We start from the raw sequence: 26,336 nt of genomic DNA, 5'->3' as shown, positions 1-26,336 counted from the left end.
CTAAATTGCAAAACTGGCTCTCTTGTATCGCAGTTTTCCTCCTTCGAGTCATGGTAAGGCTACATTTCAAATCAACCTCGTATCGCAGATCATCATGAATTAGACGTGAGAGCCACTATCAACAACACAGCAATGATAGAAGCAGAAAAACAAAAAAAGTTACGAGGGGAAAGCCACTGCAAATCACAGCTCTTGGTAACCAATTGAAGAATAAGCACATTGGAATGACGAGTAGCACGCTGAGAAAGATCTTCAAGTTAAAGTTAAAACAAATGAACATTGTCTTCATTTATGTTCTTAAAAAAAAAAAAATGCAACGTGAACAAAGACACTTCCTAAAGTCATTAACTCTGCATAAGGGCCGAGCCACATTCGCAGTCAGGGGAGGATATGAAGAAAAACTATTTTGGGTTGCTCTGAATGCAAATGAACGCTCACTGGGAACTTATGGAGGATGAACAAGAACATATGGCAAAGGGGCAGGAGGGACTTGAGGGCCGCTAACAAAAGTAGGAGATGGCGAAGCTGGTGTTGCAGTGGGAACTGGTTTTGTCATGACACGAGAGCCGATGGCTGATATGATTTCAATCAATGAATCCTCTGTAATCGGAAAAAAAAAAAACATTTTGGAAAGACTGGGATGCCAGTGAGGCACACATTACCAACAAATGTGATTTCAATCAATGAATCCTCTGTAATCGGAAAAAAAAAAAACATTTTGGAAAGACTGGGATGCCAGTGAGGCACACATTACCAACAAATGTAATTAATCACTGTAGAACATGGCCCCCTCTGAAATCACAAATATCACAAAAGACATTGCAAGTCTTCTTTTTTTTTTCTTTAAATTGAACTTTAATTTAAGGCAATCCATTACAAAGCATTTCACAACCAACCATTTGACAATAATCATGTACAATAAAGGAAAGCAGAGTGTCATGCAAAAAAAACCCCAAAAAAACAGAGAAATAAATGCTGTATAAACAGCAAAGATAGATTGTGGCATTATAAAATAAATAAACTGTAACATGCTAATGACATGCTACAATTTAGATTTTTTTTTTGACCACTGGTGAGAGAAGAAATGCGAGGAGAAGCAGATACAACGGAGGAGAAACAGCAAAGTGACAAGCGCGTTGTCTTGTTGGGCAGGTTTCTATTTCATAAAATGGCAGCAACTGCGTAAAAAAAAGACACATGCAGTCGACGGATATTGAAAATTACAATCCGAAAAGGAAATTATGGTTAACCAATGGCAGGAGCAATGACCTTTCATACAATACACACACACACACACAAAAAAAATAAATAATAATAATAATAATTAAAAACAGTAGTATTCCTCCAAAAATATCAAACATATTATATGAGCACTCTTTAATATTAAAGTGCTGTTAGGATCAATATGCAAATCCGCATTTATGTATGCTTTACATTCTCATGCATATTGATACCCATTTACATTTTCTCAGTAAATGGATTCCTTCGACATTTTGTCCCCAGCTGTTGCGTTCAGTCGTGAAACAGCGACAATGAACTGAAACATTAAGTCTCTTTGTATGCTACATTGGGAAGTTAAATGAATGACACGGAAGGACGCCTTCATCGCAATCATTGCAGAATATTAGAGCGGAAACAAAAAAAAAAAAAAAAGATGATTATGGCTGCAAAGAATTCGAAAAAAAAAAGGTTGCATTAAGTTTGATATTTATGACAATGATATATCAGGACATTATTCTTTCATTGCATTTAATTATCACATTTCGATTCTGATCATGTGGTTATAATGCCTTATCGTGAAGCTTGTGGCATGAGAATGGTTCCTTTTTTTTTTTTTTTTTTTATAAAGGGCTACTTTTTTCTTTATCGACTTTTTCAATGAGTTCCATTCATTTAAAACACAAAGGGCTCGATTTTTGTTAACAGACTTGAATATGTCCGTGAACCTCATGTATTTATCCCCAACCCGTGTGACATAGATTCCCCGGGCCATGTGGAATGAGTTATAAAAATGTAATAATGATAATGAGTTGACGTCCGTATTTGCACTGATGACATTTTAAGTTTAGAACCGTGACAGGTTCCGATCTACTGACCGTCAAGCGTGACGGCAAAAACAAGTTGAGTTTTCCCACCAATCTCCATCCTCCATCAATACATTTTTAGCGTGGGTAATACGCACGACAAGCGAGGTTGCATTCTTGGATGTATGTCGGCACAATTTTTAGTTCAAGATTTTAAGCATAGAAACAAGCCCAAAGCCAGTTTGTCCCACCTTTACGGCCTTTAGATAATCCAATTAGTGTTGCAAAAGGTGGAACATTTCTGTTTGATTAAACCGAAATATATATTTGACTGAATATGACCGGACGAGAATTTCTAGGGATTATCGAACAGGATGTGCGGTAGTTTATATGGGAAATTAAACACGGGACTTCAGCACATTTCATACAACTTGGTCATGGATTTTTAGATTAGCATGTTAAGGTTTTACAAAAATGTGTTATTTTTCTTTGGCTTTAAAAAAATTTTTTTTTTTAGTGAGATTGGTCCCAGTGATGTCAAAGAGGAACTGGAAATGGAACGTATTGTGCTAGAGAAGTAGCCTGGCAAGGAGCGCTACATACGTCTGTGTCTCTTACTTCTATATGGCTAAAGTTGAAGGTCGACAATAAGAGAAAAGCAAAACAAAAACAACAACAAACAGAATTACGACAGACGACGAGCTGTGTAATAGCCAGTGGTGTCATTTTGACCCTGTGACCGTTGCATTCGATTTTAAAAAATTTCCATCGGAACTTGATAAAAACAAACCGGAGATCTTCTCGTGGAAAGGACAGAGGCTAAATTTAGATTTCCAACGTATGCCAGAAAACTTCCACAACTTGCAAATCTTCATCCAATAAAGACATAAATAATAATAATAATAAAAAAAGAACACGAGAATCTGCCAAAGAAAGGATTGAAACCAAATAAAAAAAAATAAATCGTTACATTGAATGTTTGTGGCATGCTAATAAATGTTAACAAGCAAAAAGGATGAAAGAAGACAAAAATGGTGCGGAAAGGGAATGTCGGCCACGCTTGCAAAAATAATCTATCAATAAATGTGCTTTATATTCCATTGAATAAATTCTGCTATTTTTAATTAAATATATTTGTTAATGATGAATCAGCGACCATTCATGGAGGCCATTTGCTGTTGACATGGAAATGAAATAAAAATAGCTTTTGCTTATCAACTATCCATGCCACGCTGACTATTACTTGACAGTAAATTGTAAATAAAGGGACTCTTGTACAACATGCTCTTAAAAACCTTTCCTCGATAAGCGAAGGGCAAGGGTTGAGGGTATGAAATACCTGATTGCCGTTGAAGTTGACTCAATCAAATTGTAAACCACACACAAGTATGTTTGCCATAATCATTCCTGATGCATCATTAAGTAAAGGAGACCATCTCCAAATATAAAAACTAATTCCAGACAAGAAAAGGTGCCTGAAAATATTACCGTATTAGGCCACACCAAAAACTGAGAAGTAGTGCTTCAGGTCAAAGTTCACATGTCCTGAAACACCGTCAGAAACAAGCACAGACAGGCACAAGTTTTAACCACAACATGATCTTTTTCTTCGCTCGACCTGCTGTCCATTTAGACGTCAAACAGTCTACGCCGCAGTTCTGATTTAAAAAAAAGGCTTTTTTTGCCATCGAGTCTTGGAAAGTTTGCATCTTCTCTTTGAGAAAAAGCTGCGTCACGCTGTCAGTCATCAATAAAATGCCATCCGGTCAGATGTGTGTGTGGTGGTGTGTGAGTCCGGGCGGCGTGTACGGTGGCGGGGCCGGGTTAGGTTTAATCCCTCGACTCTTCATGTAGGAAATGAACTGGTCGGGGATCTCTGCGAGCACGTCTTTAGCCAGCCGGGCCATGCTTAACACATGGTTACCTGTCCGGTCCATATAATCTCTGAAGGGAACAAACTGAGGAGGAACAACACAAGATGTCATATAATACATGCACCTAAAGCAATAACATGACACACAAATTGCAGAATTTTATAGTTTAGCAATCAATTGTACACTGCACATTTGCGTCATACTGTACACCAAGTCTCTTCAATCCTGTTCCTCGAGGTCCGCTCTCCTGACTGCTCTGCATCTCTCCCTGCTGCGACACATCTGATTCAAATGGTCAGATAACCAGCAAGGTCTGTATTAGCTGGAGAACGATGATCACTTGAATCAGGTGTGATCCAGCCGGGAGAGATGGAGAACAGGACAGCGGATCTTGAGGAACAGGATTGAAGATGCTTACAGTACGTGTATGTCGGTAGGGCTCATGAATTATTAATTATTATTATAATTGTAGTTTGGTGTCACCAAATTGTGTCCAGGTTGCCTCCGAGGACCAAATGAGTAGGCCGAGGTCCTGTTCTAAAAATAGCTCTCTAGTAATGGAACATTTTCCAGGAATTTTGCAACCCTTTTATTAATACTGGTAATAATATAAAGCAGACAGCCCTGTACTTTAGTGGGAAAAGATATTTCAAACATATTGGAAGCACTTCACATAACCAAAAAGTAGCTCTCTGGGAAAAAGAGGTTGGTGACCCCTGCGTTAGACATAATTTTATTATTAATAGCAACGTTGTAGCCCGATGAAAAGTTCTGAAACGGAACACAAGCAGCGCTACTGTCATGTGGATTACATGTCAACGCAGTACGGGTTGAAGAAATAGTTGTCATACATGTAGCTTTCTTCCTGAAGCACACCTATAATATTATTATTTTTAATTTAATTTTTAAATCCCCCAAGGTAGCACACTTAACTCATTCACTGCCAGCCCAGGGAAAATGAAAGTACGTCTATTTCCGTCAATGGTAGCGAATGAGTTAATGAAAAAAAAGATCAAATTGCTGTGACAATAGAAAAACAACTGTGACAATTATGTGAGTTCAATTTATCAAGTATTACGAGTTTTTTTTTTTTTTTTGGCTTTATGTGGCTTTTGTGCACTTATTCCAAAAAAAAAAAAAAAAAAGCATCAGATATTTAACAGGCGCTGTTAAGACAAGAAGCACATTAATGTCCTGGAAATTATATAATACCAAACCATATGGGACTGGTAAAGAAATTCATTTTGTCAAATAACCAGAGAAAAAACATCTACGAAGCATATTGCCTCACTATTTTTTATTAATATGAACGGTGTGGCATGGAACTTTTCCCCTATTCGGTCTCTAAAACGACAGTGCTAAAACTTTTATGCTGCGATAAGAGCTGTTACCTGGACAATGTCTCTCTCTGCAAGTTTCCCTCGGGAAGAGACCCGAATGTCATCACCATCCAACTCCACCATAGCTGCAAGAACATAAAGGCATGAGCGCAAAGCGTAGGAAATAACTTATTGATGCCGCACCTCACAAAAGGCGGGAAAGTGCTCTCTCGCAGCATATATGCAATCAACTGCAAAAATTCCGTGTTATGGCCTCTGACATTCACAATCATCTTTTCTTCCGACCAACCGCAAAGCCAGTAATTACCAGCGGCCATTATATTTCATAATTAAGCACTCTGATTGATTCCGTGCAGCAATTTCCCTGCAATTTGAACTGCGAATTACAACTAAATAGGTGTTCACATCCCTTTAACGGGTTTGTTGGGCAAACGAGTAAAACGCTATAAGCCCTTCAATATCTGCATCGTTACTGTGGCTTGCTTTCTGCCGCCTACAATTAAAGGGGTGATTAATCGTTATCATTGCGGCAGGCTTAAAGCATGAAAGTCGCCATACCGTCAAATTCTGCCTGACCCACGCCGACGATGATGATGGACATTGGAAGCTTTGCACCCTACAGAATAATCAAAGTAGAGCAATTAAAAACATGTGCACATATACATTTTATTATTATTATTTTTTTTTTAATGGGAGGAAGAAGCTTGTAGACTGTTATCGACATGGTGACATCAGAGCAGTTACATGCCCAGCTATGCATGCACACTAATGTTCTGTAACGCTCTTTAACAAGCTGAATGACCTTTAAATCCCACAAGGCTTGGACAGAATGACAAAAAGAGCACATTACATCAGGTAAGGGACGCAGTGGAATTTCCATTCCGCTCGTTTTAGTGCTGTGAATTTCTTTTTGTTGAATGCGATCCTTGGTATCTCCTTTTGCTCACAAAATGTTTGTCAGCGTGCAGTAGGAGGTGAAATCGAGTGACGATATTAACGGCTACGCTGATAAACAGCTGCTTACAGATTGCTGCGGCGCAGCAAGTTCAAGTTGTCGACAAGGGGAACGTTTTGGCAAGCCCCCCCCCATGTGATGAGCGATAAAACATGTTGCGTGAAGTTTGGAAATGAGCGAAGCGGTTGTGAGCTGGGAGAGGAGGGGAAAGGGAGGAGATGCCAAGTTTTGTTAATACAGCATCCATCCTCGGTCGCTTGCCCAGCCACTCCCGAGTCACGCGTCCACTCACACAAAATCATGCGGCATAAAATATGACATTTAATTGGAGCATATTAAAAGTTCTTTTAGAAGTACCAGAAACAGAATCAAGAAATCATCTTTGCATTGAGGCTATGTACTTTTTCACGAATAACCCGTCTCTTGTCTCAGTCACAGATCAAAGAAAAACAGTCAAGTTACAAATGAGATGATGTCTATAAATAATTAGCCTCTCTGCTGAGTATGATGTGTTTTATTCAACGTTAATGTTTTTATCATGTGATTAGATGAATATCGGTTATCGACTGTTCCAAATTGATATCGCAGATGAGTTGTTTGGAGGGATGTAAAGCAGGCGTGGGCAAACTACGGCCCGGGGGCCACATGCGGCCCGTTCAACGTTTTAATCCGGCCCGCCGAACTTGAAAAAAATTAAATGTATAAATTGAATTTAATGTTAAAGTTTTATTTTCTAAATACTATGGGTTTTCAAAGACATATATATTGTTGTCATGCTTTTGTTCACTTTCATTTAAAATTATTTTTATTTTTTTTCCTCCGATGAGGTGAGGTTACCAAAACGCTCCATCCATCTGCTCCTGCTCCGGCCCCTCCCGTTAAATTTTAGAACCCATTGTCACCTGCCAATCAAAATGTTTGCCCACCCTTGATATAAAGGCTTCGATATGTTACTTGCTTTAGTCAAGATTTTATTCAAATTTAAATATACAAATTCTCTCTCTCGCTCGCTTTCTCGCCCACTTGCACAGATGATCAATAAAATCTTTTTAGCTCCGTCTTTCTCCAAGGCCCTGCACAAAATATCCAACCAACAGGTACCAGTGCGCAGACTGTATTTTACAAACATATTTCACAAGCATCAGTTTACCTATTTTTGAATCTGGGCGAAGAGTAAATGAGTGAATAAACGCGTTTATCCAAAGACAGGGCAGCCTGACTCTTTGGTGTAACAACTGCAGCTATTTACTTTAATGACATTTGTCTGGACAATTAATGTTCCTCTTTTTACCATTGCTTCCCCAACCGCACATCAACGTAATAATCAGTATTCAACACGTCTGTCAGCGCCTGTCCTCCCACACTCACACTGAGACAAATGTGTGTGTAGCCCATGACATTAAAACCAAAAATAACCTGGCAGTATACCATGCCCTATTTTTTTTCCACGCCGCTGACAGCCTGGCGTTAGTATAATAAAACAACAAAGAAGCCATTCATTTGCTCAGCAACTCACTGCGGATGTGCTCCTTAAATGCAAATGTCACACATATTGGGTGCTTTTTAAGCAAACATTAGAAAATAGCATTAGAAAATTGTACATCTAGATGACCCGACATCCTCGATTTAAAACGTAAAAAAACGCGATCCTGCCATTCTCTTATCATCAGCAAAGATTTTTTTTTTTAATGTGATGTATTTTTACATTGGACCTTTTGCCCTGAAGTTATCTGCTCATGACCACAAACACGATAAGCAATATAGAAAATGGATAGATGGATTCTAACATCTTGATAGGACTTGCATTTCCCTTTGTTGATTCCTCCCCCCCACTACTTTCCTTTTTTACATTTTTTTTTTTTAGCAGCACCACTTGCACATCCTCAGTCACCCTTTTAAGTTTCATTCAAGAGAATCCTGGTTTCAATCTAAAGTGCAGCCGAGTGCTTTTGGCATATGTGGTGAGATGAAGGATAAAGACAGACAGTTAATAAGAAGATTAAAGAACGAAAGAAATCAAAGGCTGTGCAGGATTCGCTTCTATAGGGAAAGGGGTGACACGTCTGGCGAGAGCGGGGATTTGATCCTCGAGAGGGGATGAGAACGAAAAAGACAGCAAAAGTATTTGCATGTGTGGGCGAGACAGTCTCACTTTTGCAGAGAGAGGCAGAAAAAGGGCCAGAGGGAAGGTGACGAGTGTTTGACGCGCATTGTTTTTTTTTTTTTTTTTGAAGACTGGCAAAAACTGCGACCATTTCTACACTCTCACGCTCATTCGCAGAGGTTAGTGACAAATCCGAACAAAGTCGTGCAACTTTTTGCGCATGCCATCCTTATTATATGTTTGGGGGGGGGGACACATTTCCAGCATGTCGAAAAACAAGTCATAAACTTCCAAAGAGGGTGAAAGCGGAAGAAGTGGAAGCGGCAAGCATCAGTCAGCAGTCATAGAAGAAACTGTGAGATAGAGCAGCAGGCAAGATCTTAAAAGGAAGGTGTGGCTGTTCTAATGTGTTGACTAACAGTCGCAAATTCCCTTTAAATCCAGTCTGCTGGGTGTTCTGAGCCTGCGGCTGGCTGCGGAGGAGGTGAGGGGTGCTTAGAAGGAGAGAACGGCGAAAGGGTTCTATTCAGATAGAGAGACAAAAGAATTTGGGGAGGGAGAAACCACCATGTTTTGTATTTAAGGAACTTGTTAAATAAATGATCTGATATGTGGAACATTTATTATATTATGGGTTCATGCACATATTTGAACTCAATGTATTAAACCCACCCCCCTCAACTGTCTTAAAGGGGAAGTCACCCCACTAAAATATTTTCAAAAATATGTTCTATGCTGTCCCAATAGTCTAAATAGGTCATTCTGATGAATATTGTGTGTGTGGAATATGAGTTAAGCAGCAAAATCCAGCCACTTGTGTCAACTGAAAATGACATCACAGTTGCACAGGGCTCAGCTAGCAACCTACGCTCTGTTTTCTGACGCTGAGCCATGATTGGTCGTTATCTGAGCCCTGAGTAACTGTGATGTCATATTCGGTAGACCGATGCAACAAAATGGCCGCCCCGCGAGATAGCTAAAAACGGGTGGATTTTGCCGTTTATCTCATATTCCACAAATGTAATATTAATCAGAATGTCATGTTTAGACCAGTGGGACAGCATAGAACATATTCTTGTCAAGAACATTTTTGGGGTAGACTTCCCCTTTAAACAAGTCAGTCCTGGCCGTCCCCCACACTTACATTAACAATGGCTTCTTTGGTCTGAGCCATGTCCGATATGACTCCGTCTGTAATGATGAGCAGCACAAAGTACTGGGAGCCGTCTTGCACCGAGGCCGCATACCTGCGCACGAACACACGTTTGATCAGATATCACAAGAGTTTTCAAATGGCAAACAACATAATGTGCTTTGTCATGCAAAATGCTCAGCAGATGACACCCGTCAGGAAACGGGTTTAGAACAACCTGTTCGATTCACAGATTGTCATCTTGTCCCACCCGTTTATACCTGCGTACGCCTTTGTGATGCGCTTCATTTTAAAAAGGTCAATTGTTTGTTAAAATTTTTGCATGTGCCTTCAAATCGAGAGATTGCTTCGAACTGTATTTGGATCATGTCACAATTCATTCAGTTTTTTTTTTCCTCCCCCATGTTGTTCACGAAAGTGTATGTCAGCGCATGTTAATGTTGACGCATCCTCTTCTCATTTGTCCCGTCGACTAAATAAAGCCTCTGTTGACAGCTGTCATGTGATTTAAATTCATGTTCGAGTATGTCAAGTCCCATTTATTATAGTTGTGTTTTTGGTCTGAAATTAGAGACGCTGGAACACACTGTTATGAACGCGCTTGATTTTGTATTTATTTATGTATTTTTGTAACTTTTCATGTTAAGTACGCCATCAGAATATTTGAAAACGGCGTTTTCAAATCAATTCAAGAAAAAGAAAAGAACGTACTGATTGAATTCATTTCAAAGAAGAAAATATGGCCCTGCACAGTCATGAAGGCAATTTCGCTTTCCTTCCAGAAATCTCCTGAACCCATCAAAAGATTTTTTTGTTTTCTTTTCTTTCGTTACGATTTATAAAAGATCATAAATGAGCGCCTGATTTCTCTCACTCATTGCAAATATAATCTTTCAATTTTCTTATAGATTGACATCAAACCTCTACCGGTAAAACACTTTTCCCATCCCCAAAATGATTTTGTGATTAGGATGGAATTGTTCTGATTGACAACGATGGCCACATCCTAACGGATCTTTCCACGTTGCTTAGCCTGCTTTTTATCCTTAAAGGAATGAATGTCGTTTGTACACAAAACATCTGCCGGCAAAGACTTTGATATGTTGTGCCTTTATTTTATTTATTTATTTATTTTTTTGTCATCAATAGGGTCCTCCACTTTCATGAGTACCAATAATGGTGGACAGAACTGCAATTTATGTATTTAATAAGCGTGCGTCCTGTTTCTATTGTGCCGTGATTCACTTCCTTTGTATTATTTAAAATTGCCAAAACGGAATATTATGGAATTATTATGGAAAATTTTTTGATTTCCTACGACTTTTTTGTCAAAGATTATGTTTTTATTCAAGTTTGAGGGGGACACTGATTTACTACTTATTGTGAAAATATTAAGGAAAAAGTAACATATATATATATATATATATATATATATATATATATATATATATATATATATATATATATATATATATATATTTTTTTTTTTTTTTTTTTTTCACTTATTGAGTTGAGATTCCTGCATTATTAATTCACCTTGCAACATGGTTCACCACCGGTGCAAAGTTGGTCGGCCCGTACAGTTGTACTGTCTTCAGACTCTGGTGGTAGGCTTCTAAGATACCCTCTATCCCATTGCAGTAGGGATTCTCCATGTTTCCATTCTGAAGAGGGAACAGCAAATGTCACTTGAGTATCATATAGAATTGAACACCAAAACATTGTTGGTGTCCGAGCAGCGAGGCGGAATGCAAAGTGACTTCACCAGAGGAAACTCGTGTGACACTCGTCCATCGGGGGGAAGTTTGGCGCCGAAGCCAAGTGCGGGAAACATCTTATCACTGTCATAATCCTGAATGATCTCTCCAACGGCTTTCAGAGCCATGGCATAGGCGTTCAACTGGTACGGGTTCATGTAGTGCAGTGAGGTGGACTGAGAGGGGTTGCCTGTTGATCACACAACCAACACACAAATTCGTAAATAGTAGGAGAGATACAGTTGTTATTGGACAGCAAATAACAGCATATATATATATATCAAACAAAAACCTAACCCAACCTTAGCTTGGACTTCAGCCAACATTTCAAGAATTATAGCCTAACTGTTTCAAGGTCGACCAGCATCTTGAAATGGACCCTCTGTAATCATCAACTTGACTGATTGTCTTCTACAACATAACTGGAGAAATTTTACAGTATACGGTTATGATAGCTATAATCATTATTGCTCGAACAATTTATAATGAGACATACTTTACTTCTGCATGACCTCTACAAAGGTCAAACCTCTACACATTCATTACTGTGCCGTGACTTGTTGGACAGCTTGTCAATAACGCTTGACCTTTCGGAATATCCCCACTGCAATGACATGTTATTTGGTCATTCCCAATTAATCATTGTTGGGAGAACAATATATTGACTATAAATATATAAGTAACACGTGTTCAAATCCACAAGTAGGACAATGACAGTGATGTGAAAATACGGAACGGTATCATCCACTTTTTATGGTCGACTGAAACGAAGGGCTTCGTGTCGGGCCAATGGACAAAAAGAATAGAATTTTCTAGCACAGACACAATGTTGAAACCTCTTTTCATAAAGCCTTGAAGGTTTTTTTTGCTTTTACTTTTATTTACCGTCTATTGACAAAGCAAAGGTCATCACTTGCAGGTGACAATGTTTGTACAGTATCCGACCGTTTGTGATTGATTCCCAAATTGGACATGCCACAGTCAAAGAGCACTTCTATCTGTTCTGACTTCCCACACATACACTTTGTATCACTCACCGTTAGATGCTGTGAAATCGATAGCCACGGTGAAATTGATCTGCGTCCTAGAAGGGGGGGGGGGGGTGCAAAGGGAAAAACATGTTACAGCTCGAACAGGCAGGAATATCAAATGTTCCACATCACGTTTCATAAATGATTTCCTATGGTGCCAAAGGTCCAAAAGCGATCTGTACTTCAATTTGTCAGTGCCATTTGTCATAAGAAGTCAAGCATAAAGTGCTCCCTCAGTTCGGCCAAGAAAGATTGAAGTGATTATACCCGTGTACTTATCCGACTTTCACCTCCACGAGGAGCAACGGAAGGAGGAAGCGACTTGCCAACGAGTAATTAAAGTGACGGAGCACTTAAGAACAAATCATAATCTAATTCTCCCTCGCTGATGAAGTCCTGCCTTCTTCTCGTTAATTTACGGCACAGTGACGAGATCTCGGGAGAGCCCGAATGACAGCCCCTCATTACATGTGAACGCCAGCCCAGAGGACGGCAGGAGAATGATAACCAAATGAATGACTTAAAGATTCACATTAACCTTTCAGTTTTAGGCGGAGTCTGAGAATATGCCAACGCCCGACCCTGCCAACCTTAGCATTAATTGCACGATTGTATTATTCATGAGGCCTTCTCCGATGCGTTTGCGACCGCGTCGGCGCGGTATGGTCGCCTTGCAAACTGCGTTGCGGGAAAATGTGGAGGGGGTGATGTCATTCTTTCAAGTCGTCTATTTAGTGCGTTTATCGGCCTGCTTGCGCAATGCGTGTCTGTGTCTGTGTGTGTGTGTGTGGACTGTTGATTTAAAGGTCAGTGTTAGGAAAGCTGTGACATCTTTTGAAGACTCTTGTCACTTTGGTGAATCCTTGTTAAATGACTGCTTTTGACACTTGTTCACACAGCAGTCCTGGGAACGACTGCTAACACAAACACAGCCGCAGCTGCTGCACTCGGCTATTCATTTGGGGCTTTTTAACCACACTAGGCACCAGTCTAGTATTTTTTATTTTTTTTAAATTTTTTTTACTGTGGTAAACCACTTTTTACACTTGTGTGACAGTTAAGAGTGTTAGAAAAGGTGATGCCTGTGGCGTTTGAGGGTTTAATTGTATTATATGGACTAATAATTATTTTTATTATTATCATTTAATATGGCAATTAACCATTATTATGATTATTATTATTCCATTTGTAGTATTTTGATTTTGTCGCTCCTACCAAATTGTGGTGTTACTATTGCATTGCCATAAAGCTCCCCATGATGAATTTTAATCAATAGGTGAACACATTTTGCAGAAAGGGCAAAACCAAAAGTGATTAATTTTTGTCAGACCAGTCTGTAAATTCTTTTTTTTCCTTTTTACCACGAATATCTTCATCCTAATTCAGTTCATCGTTTTAAATCTTATTCAAGCTTCATTATATTTTGGGAGTTTATTCTTCTCTATCCTGTATTTCTTGCTGTAAAAAAATGAACAGACTGCCTATATTTCATTTTGGCCCTTCTCTTGTTATTAATACAAACAATCAAACGAGGTTTGTATATTCATGATTACAACGGTTGCCAAATCCGACAGTAAATCGAGCCACTTCATCTCAATTAGAGCACTAACAAGAGCTTGAGCCATTTTGTGAATATTTGGCACGTAATTGCGCACAAGCTGGCGAACATTCAGCAGCAAACGGCTACGAGGCAAGCGTCCACAGTATTGTTATTAGGTCTTATATCATTATAATTGCTAACTTTTCACTCTAAGGACCACCTAAAAAAAAATCTGCAAGTATCACCAGAATGATCCACATTTAAATGCGGTTCCGTACTGGAGCAAGTGTGCATCAAAAATCAGAGCGATTTATTTTTATAAGACACGTAAACATTGAGCACAATTTGAACATAAACACAGTGCTTAAATAAAATGCTTCAAAAATTAAAATAAATGCAAATGTATTTTACTTACAAGTTAAAGACAACTGAACTGCACTTACAAAAATATACTTGATAAAATACTTTTTTTCTGCATCTTAGCCAGACAAGCAATGATGCCATCGTCTCACATAAACAATATGTCGATGAGATTGCGACGACATCTTTTTTGGGCGACGACATCCTTCAGCATGACCGGGAAATGCAATTCTCACACTCATTTGAAAGCAAACTTAAATAGTAGTGCTCAATAAATTCAGTCAATGTGCACTCACCCTCCTTTGATGTAATCTAAGAATGTGAACTCTGATTCCACAGAGAATGAGAGCAGGGTCACCTAAAGAAAGACGGCACAAAAAAAAAAATACAAATCAGATTGAGCACAAGCCACGTTTGGTTTGACGGCCGAATAAGTGAAACCTTGCTTCCCGACAACGACTTTCAATGTTGAGTGAGTGCTCGCCACACAAGACAGAAGATAAGAGAAGACTGCTTTTAAATGATTCATTTAGTTTTCCAGAGACAAGTGTGAAGATGATTTGTATCACATTTATTTGTATGCATTACTTGCACACAACCGCACAAGAAGGAAGGTTTCGGGGAAAATTGCTTGTTGACATCTAATGTTGTGATCTAGCCATTCAAATGCCGGACATTTTTTAAATGACAATGAATAAGTCAACTACTGGGTGCAATTTAAAAAATTAATGTGCACAAACCGTGGCGTATTTCGCTCCGTCCGTATTGTAGTCACCAAAAATACTCATTCCTCACAACTCCCTCCACCAAATGTGATAATTGGACTGAATCAGTGAACAAAAGTGAAGCACAAAAGAGGCAAACTTCCAGCCTTGGTGGGCTGCAGGCACTCACAGTTCCAGAGTTGACATATTTCTTTTTCTTCATTTTCTTCTTGGTATTTATAACCTAGAAATAAAAAAAGAAACCAATAAGAGACATTTCTTTGCCTTGGATTGATATAAAAAAATAAAACATACATGTAATTAAAACTATGGAAAAATACTTTAGTCACATGACCTCAAAGATAATACTTACAAAACACCTCAATCTCTCGATTTTTTTTTTGTTCATGCCTCAAGTGGAAAATGTACTAAATTAGCTGTGTGTCTACGCTCGCGTTTAAGTGAGTGTGGGTGGGTGCAGACAATGTGCATCAAGCACGGTCGTACTGCCACATTGTCTCCAGACATATCATATTGCAATGCATTAAAATGGACCAAAGGCCATTTCAAATGCAGTCGATTTTCATGGGAAAAGGAAATTACAGTTTCATCAAACCTCACACCTTTTTCTGATAAAATGAACAGCTTTGAAAAACATTTTATGTAGCCATTAGAGAGAGGGACCAGTAATGCAATTATTACAAGACCAAGAATGTAACTTACTGCCAGGGCTCGGAATCGATTCAAATTTCCGAAGTGGATTTCATTCGATATGATTTTAGATTCACTTTGATTGGTTTTCGATTCAATCAAAGATTTCACGCAGTATTGATTTTATTTTTGGCGAGCTAGCATGCGCGAGCTAGCCTGCGCGAGCTAGCCTGCGCGAGCTAGCCTGCGCGAGCTAGCCTGCGCGAGCTAGCATGCGCCTCGTAGTGCGGCGCGCCCAGTATAAGTATTAAATACAGAAATAGCACCGTCAACTGGTGCTGCGCCCTTTGATACACGGTTCTACATATGCTTTGCCCGGCTGATCAGTACAATATATCTGAGTTAAATCGGCAGAAATAATAATCAATAAAGAATGAGCTGCGGCTTGTCTTTGTATTGGACGAGCATATAGGAAGAAACCACTTCATTAAGGGAAAAAGAAACGTGTGTAAACGGATGCATGAGGTACAAAAAAAGAGCACTTCGAAAACAACCCATTTAACACTGCGCATCCCAAACATACGCACAAAAACTGACACGTCCAAATAAAATGTGTATCGACAGTCTGCAGTGGACAACCGGCTCAAGGTGCATGACTCACTTTCAACTAGCTCGGGAGCAAGAGAGAAATGTCAATTTTGAGACCAAAGACGTCTCAGCTCATTACTCTGATTCTCTATGGATGTGAGGCATGAAAGTGACAACCCCTAATTTAACATGGAGGGATAGCAATTTGTCTGACATGCTGAACAAGCTGCTGATGCAAAAAGTAAAAAGGCCTTTCAGACACCCTGGGAGGTAGAAAAGAATCAAGAGTAACACATAATGGAGATGACATCCAAAAGACAGGTATTTATCCTTGATGTGAGGCTAGTGAACCATAGCAGCATGAAGATCATGACATGGCCTCTTTGTTGATTTTCACAGAAGCAAACATTTGCTATTGCTGAATTAGAAGAAAGTAAAAAAAAAAGGAATAATGTTCGTACATAAATAAAATTGTTGAAAAAGCCGATTTTAGCGCCAGCATTTGAATACTTCAGGTGTCCATGTCGGTTTTGAATATCCACCCCGAAAACAACCAATGAATTACCTCGTACACATTGAACTGACTCTGTCCTCGGGCTAACTCTCGATAGCTGGTGGTGAAGTCTCCAATGAAGTCATGGCTGGGAAGAAGAAAAACGTGCGCGTCAACTGGACAACCTGCACGTTCTAAACAGTTGGGCATTTCCATAAAGATAACTTCCATAAAATCACTTACCCGCCGTCTCGATCCCAATCATACACCTCCACTTTGATTGTTCTGGAGAAAGAATTAGACGGGTGTGTAAGACAGTTCTTTGGAAATATAAAGAAAGTGACTCAGAAGCAATTTACTCCCACAATATGGTCCAAGCTAAAACAACTCTTTTGTTTATCAATAAAATCCATTTTGAACTCGAATTCATTTCCTTCAAATCCATAAATTCTAACAAGAATTCCTACAAACATCTTGAATACCATACCACGTTTGAACAGGACTGCTTGACAGCTACATGAAAATCAAGCTGGTGGATAAAATTCCAGTTGTGATTTGCAGAAGGTAGCACAGAAGGATAAACACATTATAACACAACTGATGAAAAGTTGGAGAGAGGACAGTTGTTCTTATTTTGGTATTTCAGCAAATTATGCACAAAGCCGTCAGCATAGGAATCAGCAGCTTAGAGGCCGTTGCATGGCGCCGGGAGTGTTTGTGTAATCAACATAAGCTTTTTATGGTCGTCCGTGGGCAGATGTTTTACTCGTACTGTACTACAAGACACCATCCGAAGCAGAATCTTTTCATCCCCTGAGGCTTGGCAGAGTGGATTTGCCTGAAGATCTCCGATTCCCAATGATGTCTGCTGAGTTCATCATGAATTTTTTAGTAGAGTTTGCATTTCACTGAATATCATTTTCCTTTTACCCACCGATATGATTCCCCCCCGCTCACTGCTTCAATCAATTAATTAAGACTTTCCTTCTATTCCTCGTGTAAACGTGGAGAGGCGTTTACTGCTATTGTGTGTCAAGTGGAATCTGTTCAAAACAAACGTGATACTGTCAGAACATGAACGTGTTTAGAGAAGAGCTAATTATATCATGACATGGAAGATGTCCACAAACTATCATCAGTATGACAGACACTTTCCTCATTTACAAGAACCACGTGTATAATTTTCTGGTCTGGGTAATGTGGTATGATGAATTTACCGTGTTTAGAGGATTTGACAAAAAAAAAAAAAAACATGGACTATTGAGGTGCGTAAAATTCCTAATTGAACTACAATTGTCAGAACAAACATCTTCTCTTAAGTCAACCACAACACGTAAAAAAATTAAATTAAATTAAATTAAATTAAATTAAATTAAATTAAATTAAATTAAATTAAATTAAATACATAAACAGATAAAAATATATTTTTTGCAACATGAGTCTCACTCGAGTCAAGTCACATGACTCGAGTCTCTCATCTCGGGTTAATACGTGCTAACAATTTGAGGGAAGACGTTCATTCTAGTCATAACAATTCCTATGGGAATTTGTTTCCAAAATACAGATGAATAAGTGTTCAAACAGTGCCTCACTACAAATCAAATTCAACGTACCTTAAAAATAGAAAAGTGAAATTTGAAAAACTGGAACAAATGTAGTCCCCCACAAAAAAATTAATGAATAAAGACAAAAAATACAAATAAAAAAAAAGAGGGAAAAACAAGTTACAATGTTGCACGAGTGCAACAGAAAAATGTTCCCGTAGAGCCAAGAAGCAGAAAAAAAAAAACCTTTTTGGGCACCTTCATAGCTGAGCGTCATTGATCTCATTCCAGTGCTTCCCGTTCTTGCAAATTTGCCATACATAAAAAGTTCCGATTGAAAGAAGGACAGAGGACCGAAGCCGAGAATAAACCAAACGAGTTCTCAGCCATCTGGCCTCTGTTGCTATGTGGTGACAGGTTGGTCTTTTGAGGTTATCGTCAAGCATGTGAGCAAGTGAGCGTGTGCTCGTCACTTTGGTGGTACCAACACCATACTTCTTTCTCAATTGCAAAAAGACAGTAGATTAAATTATAGTTGAAGTCGAAAATTTGAGCTAAAAGAACAAGCGGCATTCATCTTTCATGAAAAGAATTAAATGAAAGCTGTATTACGCAGATTAAAGACAAACACAGACATTGGATCATGATTTCAAATAAAACTCGCTTAGCATGGATCATCACTTTCAGATGCTTTAGCGTCCCTCCCCCTTGAACTCACAGAACAATATACACTCCAGAACGAATCTGCCACTGTTATCTCCTTCTATTCTCAGGCTTCTGTAATGAAATGACTCATCTCCAGTAATGGAGGTACATGTGATTGAGAGAGTGGGGGGAAAAAAAAGTGGAGTACATTTAACACTGAACCATTCTTCTGCTGTAATTACAAAGACCTCCTTGTAATATTTGCCACGGATGAAAATAGAAAACTTCTGAGTCACTCTGCTTGTTAATAGGGATGAAATGAGCTTCGGGAGGTTTTAATTAAATCACCAAGGTACATTAATTTATTAACTGTTGCTCAAAACCCAGTGGAAAACTTGTCAAATCTCATTAAAGAATTTAATAATAATAATAATAATAATGACAATAAATATTATTATGAGCGTCATCATCATCATCATCATTATTGGTATGACCCAGAGCTTCTCAAATAATGGGTAAAGCAGAAAGTACTTTGCCTCATGGAAGGATGTGAACAAGAGCACTCGTGCCTCAGCAGCCATGAACCTCAAGTACTGTGCAATCCAGTTGAATATTTGACTGCCAGAACAGATGGAGCAATATGAACTCAACATTTATAACACAACAGATTATCATCACAAGTGGCCGTTGCAATAACATGAAATTTTGGTGCATATCACCAAAGAGAACAATTTGTTTTGCCTCCGCCATTCCCATTGCAATTCCATTCTCGATGATGCTTCTCCTCACTTTGGTGGCCTAGCCCATCTAACTTCGGGATACATTATTCACACTCAAATTTGCGCTTATGGAAAATTTACAGGCTTCAATAACCTACCATGCATGTTTTTGGAACTGGAAGGAAGAACGGCCAGAGCCAAGATTTGAACGTATAAGCTCAGAACTGCGAGGCGGATGTGCTAAATAGTCGGACTAATTCTATTGAAAGCTAAATATCCATCGAATAAAATAAGAATTATCAAGACATACTTTTATGGTATCACAGAGTACTGGGGTAAATATGAAAATACCAAATTAATTAATTGGACGTATTTGACACCTGGCTGTGATTTTACGATTACCGCTGCAGGCAGGTGCTGCAGTATGTCACATGGATATTTTTCAAAATGATAATTTAGCTTTTTTCTGCGCCGTTGTGCTATTCAAATTGATCATTTAAATTGATAACCGTCAGTGATGTTAAAAGTCATGCATTGAATGTGCAGTGTCAGCTCAAAGACGGAATTGGACTGGACCTTCAGCATCTGAGGATTTGATGTTCTCAAATGAACAAAACAAAAAAAATTCCACTGCTGTTATAAGTTACAAGACATAGCCGAGAAGCACAATATGTCATGTCTCATCCTGATTTTGCGACAATATTTGGACGTCTATTGTCTCTTTTGTAGCAATGCATGACACATTGTGTTTCAATTTCTCCTCTGTTATAAAACTCTTATCCATCTTCCGTGACCTTTTATCTCTCCAACTAAAGTCTGTTGTCAGTCTTGGATCACATGCAGTACCTACTCGAGGTAAAGGACTATAATTACTATGCTTTCCTGTTGTAGAAATATGTTGTTGTCCTTTAAGAAGCAACAATTTGTAATTATTAATATAGGAATATGTAATAATATGTATCCAACATGGTGGCCTGGAGTACAACTAATTAGCACCACCACCGCTTCACATTTCACGCCATCCGAGTTTACACGTTCCACATGTGCTCGGTGGGTTTTCTCTGACCACTCCGGTTTCCTACCAAGGCCTGCGATACAACGACAGTCCAGTTTTCCGCAACACATGCTGTGGTCAGGTGACCCATTTAAAAATCCTAGGTGTCCTTTGTTGCCATGCTACAACTTTTCTTTTTGCCTTTGGGTACATGAAGCCAGGAGCAGGAACATGCTCAACAAATGTACTAATCCAATTAGAGCCAAGTACATCAGCAGAAGGCCAAGCACTGACATACTTCTGTGGTCTTGGACTCACTCCAGTGACTTTTCACACTTGAGATGAGGATGAAGAGGATGTTTTAAATCAAAAGTGTGGGCGGTGTCAGGTTTAAAAAGTCCTGAAGCCTTCTTAGACTGAATTAAATGCAGAGAACCAGAGAAATAACCAGGGAAAGTTTTGTCTTTGACCATTCGCGGATGGGAGAAGAAGTCAGGAGGTGAAGTAGGCGTCTTGCCAGTTCTGACTTCCCCGACCACCCGTCTGGTCTTTTATTCACAACCTAAGCAGACAAAGGAGGTCTGTGTTCAGCCTGAAACTTGAGGAAATCGAAACTAAAAGAAAAGCTCTAATGTGTGTGCGTGTGTTCCAGCTGTGCGTGTGTGTGCTAAAGCAATAAAACGAGTGTCTTTGTGTATACAATTATTACTGATACAAATAGTGTACAAAACATGATTATGAATACACAAAATTGGTGACATATCCTAACAGCGGCAAGACTTGCAGTATTCACAAGCAGTAAATGAAGGTAGTTCGCTCTTTATCCAAATATTTTTAAGCCACTAAGAATTAAGTCATATAAAGAACACAAATATGATTTAATTATAATAGTATGACAATTGATCGATCATATTGAATCGATGTTCAAAAGTGATGTCCAAAGGGATGTCGTTCAAGGTTGCATCGAAAAATCCGTGCCACTTGCTTTTGATTTGAATACCAACTATCGTGCAATGACCCGACTTACAATCACTTTTAAAAAAGTCGACAGCCACGTTACATGCTCGTATGACCCCAGTCAGGTAGTGATGGATGTGTGCTTGGCTTTAAATTACGCATTCAGAATTGCGTATTTATGACAATGTTACATTGCATGAGTTGAAATATCTCCCAATGGAAATATGGAGAAGAAAAACAAGCAAGTGTTTAATAATCTGTTTCAATGCTGCCTCGGTCATATTTCAAGACCTGCAGCATTTCAAACCGTTTCAGCTTGTGACTTGTCACATTCTATTACTCACACTATGTTTGTGAACATAGTGTGTGTGTGTGTGTGTGTGTGTGGGTGTCGGGGTGTGTGTGCGCCTTCGATGCCCACCTCACTCCCGAGTGTATGATCGACTCTGACAGGTTAGTGACCCCCTTTTGGAACTCATGTGTGCTACGCTGGCTGACACAATTTCCCTCAATGTTTTGTTGCACTCCTCTTTAGGGACAAACAGCTTTCATCAATTTTGTTTGCTTGGGTATGATCTCACACACACGTCCTTTCTTTCTTTCCTCGGCATCTCCCTTAATTAGAGTTCAACTAGAGCTACACACATTATGACAAAAAGTAATAGGGCGTAACATTTTTCTCACCCTCCAGAAGAGAAAATGTACCTGTCACTTTTATTTCATCACTGCCTATCGCGCCTTCCTGATTTAGCTTGTTTTCTTTCCAACGCTGACTTCTAAATGGAAGGTAGTCAGAATTGCGAGGGGAGGAACGCGTTCTGATCCAGCATCACACAATGTGTCTCTATTAATAATGTGCCAAATAAGACAAGAGAAATCCATCATCACGTTAGATTGTGTCGCAGTGCAGCCCAATGGATGCTAAAGGTCAACGTAATGAGGAGATTAATTACCCGAATTTCCGGACCATAGAGCGCACCTGATTATAAACCGCACCCACTACATTTTTGGAGGAAACACGATTTTGTACATATACAAGCCGCGCCTATATATAAGCCGCAGGTGCCCACATTAAAACATGTAAACATACTTACAAAGAAAGACGGTACACAGAGACTGTTTTCAAAGTTTTAATAATATAACTTAACAATAATAATAATATAACTTTCTTCCCGAACGGTGCCTGTGACGCAGCAGTAAAACGGTAGCAACATGGTAGCAACACGGTTGCAACACAGTATAACAGGTCTGGTAAAAGAACATACTGGTAAAAATCACGGTAAGCCGTCTTTGAAATCCGGAATTTTCTTTTTGGTGGCGATTGTTTTTGCTTTCAGTCTGATCTGCACAGTCGAAAGACCTCGGCCATCTGCTCTCTGTGTGTTCACCCAGTCTTCTAGAATGTTTTCCAGTTCGGGCCACCTGCCTTTATAACCCCCGAAAGCTTTTTTCGTCTTTTTACATTGCTCCAGTTCTTCCCGCTGCAGTTTCCAGCGTCTCACCATCGATTCGTTTATGCCAAGTTTACGTGCAGCAGCTCTGTTTCCTTCTTTATCGGACAGCTCGATTGCTTTTAGCTTGAAAGCTGCGTCATATGCCTTTCTTTTTGCATTTTCCATGATGAGGGTCTGTTTACGCTAATTTCATTTATGCACAAGACAAGAAGTTGCAGTCTTCCTCGACGCATATATTCCACCGGTCTTAATCTTATCTTTTCTACTCGAGCGCCCCTGGCGGCCGTTACAAAAATTACATAAATTGGCCGCACCACTGAATAGACCGCAGGGTTGAAAGTTTGGGAAAAAAGTAGCGGCTTGTAGTCCGGAAATTACGGTAATTCATTCAAATTAATTCTTTTCAATCCAGTGCTACATCCCATTTGTAATCTCCAATGCCGAGACCTTGCATTTACTTTGTTTTGCGTAAAATAGCTGACCTTGTTAAACCCCATCACTCTTGAACTTTAACTGAAAGCACGAAACCGAATCGCCTCATTTAAACGATGATGTATTTGTTTATGATATTACTGAACAAGCTAATAGGCAGGCATGTAGCAAATTTGCATATCAGATTTAACATAATCAAACACAATTATGAGCGAGGGAGGAAGGCAGTCTCCAAGTTTCCATTTTGCAGATCTGCGATCTGCCTGGCCTGTATGACCTTAAATCAGTTCAGCAATGTTCACGCCCACAACAGCGCAGAATGCTCATTTTCAACCGCACCAATCAGTGTGCACATCTAATAATACTAAAACCCAGAATCTGCCCCTGCGCAGATTTAGACCACGCCTTGGACTAGACTTGCACTGGATCCCAAAAAATAGACCCCTTAAATTGAGCCAAATCTCATTCAAAGCCGTTTGTCCAAATGCCCTAATCTAATATTTGGACCTTTCCAACCGGACATGATCCAACATGACTTTTATGACACCTCCTAATTCATCATTAAAGTCAAGAGAGCGTTGGAGAGTGTTTTATTGGTATAACCTACCTGGACGGTTAATTACAATTTTATGATGGTGGCTGTTTGATTTTGAGATGAATTCTTTGTATTGACAGTGGGAAAGAACAACTGGAGGTCAACCAAGCAAGTTGAGTACTTTTACCCGTGAAGGTTCCACTTCATGAACCACAACATGACAAATTTCACTTCATTAATTGGGCAGGCAGTTCATTCAAATCGTCCATTTGCACGTTGTCATTTCTCCATTTAAGCGTTATTGCACTTTTGTTTTTTGGAAAAGGGTTATATGAGTTAAGCAGCAGGCATCCAGCGGCAATATAACGGCACTCATTGTGTGCTTTTGAGGAGGAATCAATACCGAGTTGTAATGTATGAATGTGGCTGCAGTAAAATAGTGCGACCGGGGAAAAAAAAAGAAAAGACTTAACAGTGCAACATGTTGAGACGGTATTGATTCTTGCTGGTAAAACTCAAGGATGCTTGTGGGTCAGTAATAGCTGCCATCAGTACACTGGACACTGTTGGAGGGCTACTCATCGGGGCCGTGAAGGTCATCGATAGATTGCTCCAGCTGGAATCAATGAGGTCAGACGATGTGGATGGGGGTTATCGAGGGTGTGTGTGTGTGTGTGTGTGTGTGTGCAGGCAGGTCATCTGGCATGCCTGACTAAGTCCAAATCGAGAAAGCGAGAGACAATAAGCAGCTTTGTGGAGCAGGTTTACCTGTCAAAGTCGCCATTGCAGAGTGCTCGGACCGGAATAGTAAATGGCTGCCACACTGGGTTTAACGTGTTCTTCACCACCTCTGTTTTATGGCAGATCGTAAACCTAAGACAGAAAGAGTGGAGAGGAGGGGGACAAGAGTTAAAGCGGCAGTGAAATGAATTCGCTCATTAATTCCCTTTATGCAGACATGAGAGATAAATATGCAAATAAGAGCAGGAGGAGGAGGCGTGTGCAATGGAAAGGACAGCAGCTCCAATGTGGTCACTTGAAATCGGGGCTGTGTCCAGCTTTTGTTTATTTCTTGGCTACTCTCACGGTTATATTGTTTTATAGACCCCAGAGAATTATTTCATATCAGAGACTGACTCTCTAAACCAAGCCCTTCGGTACCAATGGATTTCTGCTATCTCCAATGCTTCACACAACATAAATCCCTATTAAATACCACAAAGCATCCTTTCACGGAGCAACAAGGCGTGTCACCTTTATTTGGATTTCTTGTGCTCCACTAAGTGCCCCGAGCATTTGAAACCGCTGTAACTCTACCCCCCAAATAACTTCTTCCTTGTGGCCCAAAAGCTACAAGAGTGCTAATAAAGCGTTTGCTATAACATCCTCAGTTTGATTTAGTTGAGACTGAAGTTTGTGGGAAAGTCAGAAAAAGTCTTTTGTTTGTATGTGTACTTTTTGCTTTAATTACTTCTCCTATCCTATACAGTATGCTTTCTTGGAGTCATTTCTGCGAGCCAAGTTGTTTACGTTACTGATGTGAGCAGTGCCACTGTAGGCAGCATGCGTTGTCCTTGACTCATTAAAACACTGCAGCTCCTATAGAGCCCATTAGCGTCCAACACACGCTCATGTGTGCTCTTTCACAGTCCTACTGTATCTTCTCCTCCCTTCAAGATGGTTTACATACTGTGCATATGATTACATATGGCGGCAGCAGTAGTTGTATTTGTGAGGCCTTGACATTGGGATTGGAGGGTCTAAGGTTGGAATCCTGCTTTGGAGCAGAATATGGAATTTATGTCGAGCTGCTGGAGGCATGGTAATCCACTTCCTGCTGCAGGGTTGCCCTTCAGTTTTTACTGGGTTTCTGACTGACATTAACTGTTCAACTTTTAGATGATCTTCCAACGAGCTGACTCTGTCCTTATTTACAGTGTGGGGGTAGCGAGGACATCTGTCCCAAGTTAACGAATAAAAAAAAAAAAATTCAGTCAGCATGACTGTTTTTAAGTTGGGCTGAGACAAATTCACTGTGGCAACAGGTTGGTTCAATGTGACAAAAGAAATACGATCCTGTTAGCTAGTCAAAATTCTCTTGTATATAGCATATAAACAAAGTTTTTTTTTTCATCCTGCCATAAACCACATTAAAACTAATTATGCCAGCAACTAATAATTATTTTGATAATCGATTAATCTGTTGATGAATTTGTTAATTAATCCATGAATCAGATAACATTTAAAAAAAAAAGTTTTCATTTCCATGCCTTAATTCAAAACCATAATATTAGTTAATATAGACACAAAGACTGAATTATCATTTAGTTACTGGTTTGGGTCAGAAAATGGGCAAAAGTGTTGACCATAATTAAAAAAAAAAATTAATAAATTAATGAAAGAAATAAATCGATGTAATTTGTTTTTTGTCAGTCACTGGATGAAGATCTCTGCTCAAGATTATGTCACGTCCCTAGTGTAT

General features: G+C 39.4%; 1 protein-coding gene across 4 annotated transcripts in view; it reads right to left on the bottom strand.

Annotated features, from left to right (window-relative positions):
* Positions 1-853: 853 nt before the first annotated feature.
* Positions 854-26,336, bottom strand: part of cpne5b (copine Vb) — a 76,322-nt gene continuing 50,839 nt past the window's right edge. For all 4 annotated transcript variants that reach the window (XM_088308298.1, XM_088308296.1, XM_088308299.1 and 1 more), the window contains 12 exons: positions 24,623-24,727; positions 16,818-16,859; positions 16,647-16,722; positions 15,033-15,086; positions 14,435-14,496; positions 12,245-12,291; positions 11,216-11,397; positions 10,987-11,114; positions 9,442-9,544; positions 5,797-5,854; positions 5,290-5,363; positions 854-3,982 (listed from right to left, as the gene is read on the bottom strand). In XM_088308298.1, coding sequence (XP_088164424.1) covers positions 3,791-3,982; positions 5,290-5,363; positions 5,797-5,854; positions 9,442-9,544; positions 10,987-11,114; positions 11,216-11,397; positions 12,245-12,291; positions 14,435-14,496; positions 15,033-15,086; positions 16,647-16,722; positions 16,818-16,859; positions 24,623-24,727 — 1,123 coding nt within the window. In that variant the 3' untranslated portion in view covers positions 854-3,790. The remainder of the gene's footprint in view (positions 3,983-5,289; positions 5,364-5,796; positions 5,855-9,441; positions 9,545-10,986; positions 11,115-11,215; positions 11,398-12,244; positions 12,292-14,434; positions 14,497-15,032; positions 15,087-16,646; positions 16,723-16,817; positions 16,860-24,622; positions 24,728-26,336) is intronic.

The sequence above is a fragment of the Idiotropiscis lumnitzeri genome, chromosome 11 (assembly GCF_059441095.1).
Source record: "Idiotropiscis lumnitzeri isolate Australia: NSW breed Sydney's pygmy pipehorse chromosome 11, RoL_Ilum_1.0, whole genome shotgun sequence".
NCBI classification, from domain to species: domain Eukaryota; kingdom Metazoa; phylum Chordata; class Actinopteri; order Syngnathiformes; family Syngnathidae; genus Idiotropiscis; species Idiotropiscis lumnitzeri.
Note: the sequence above shows the minus strand (reverse complement) of the source record. Positions and strands in the feature narration are given on the sequence as shown.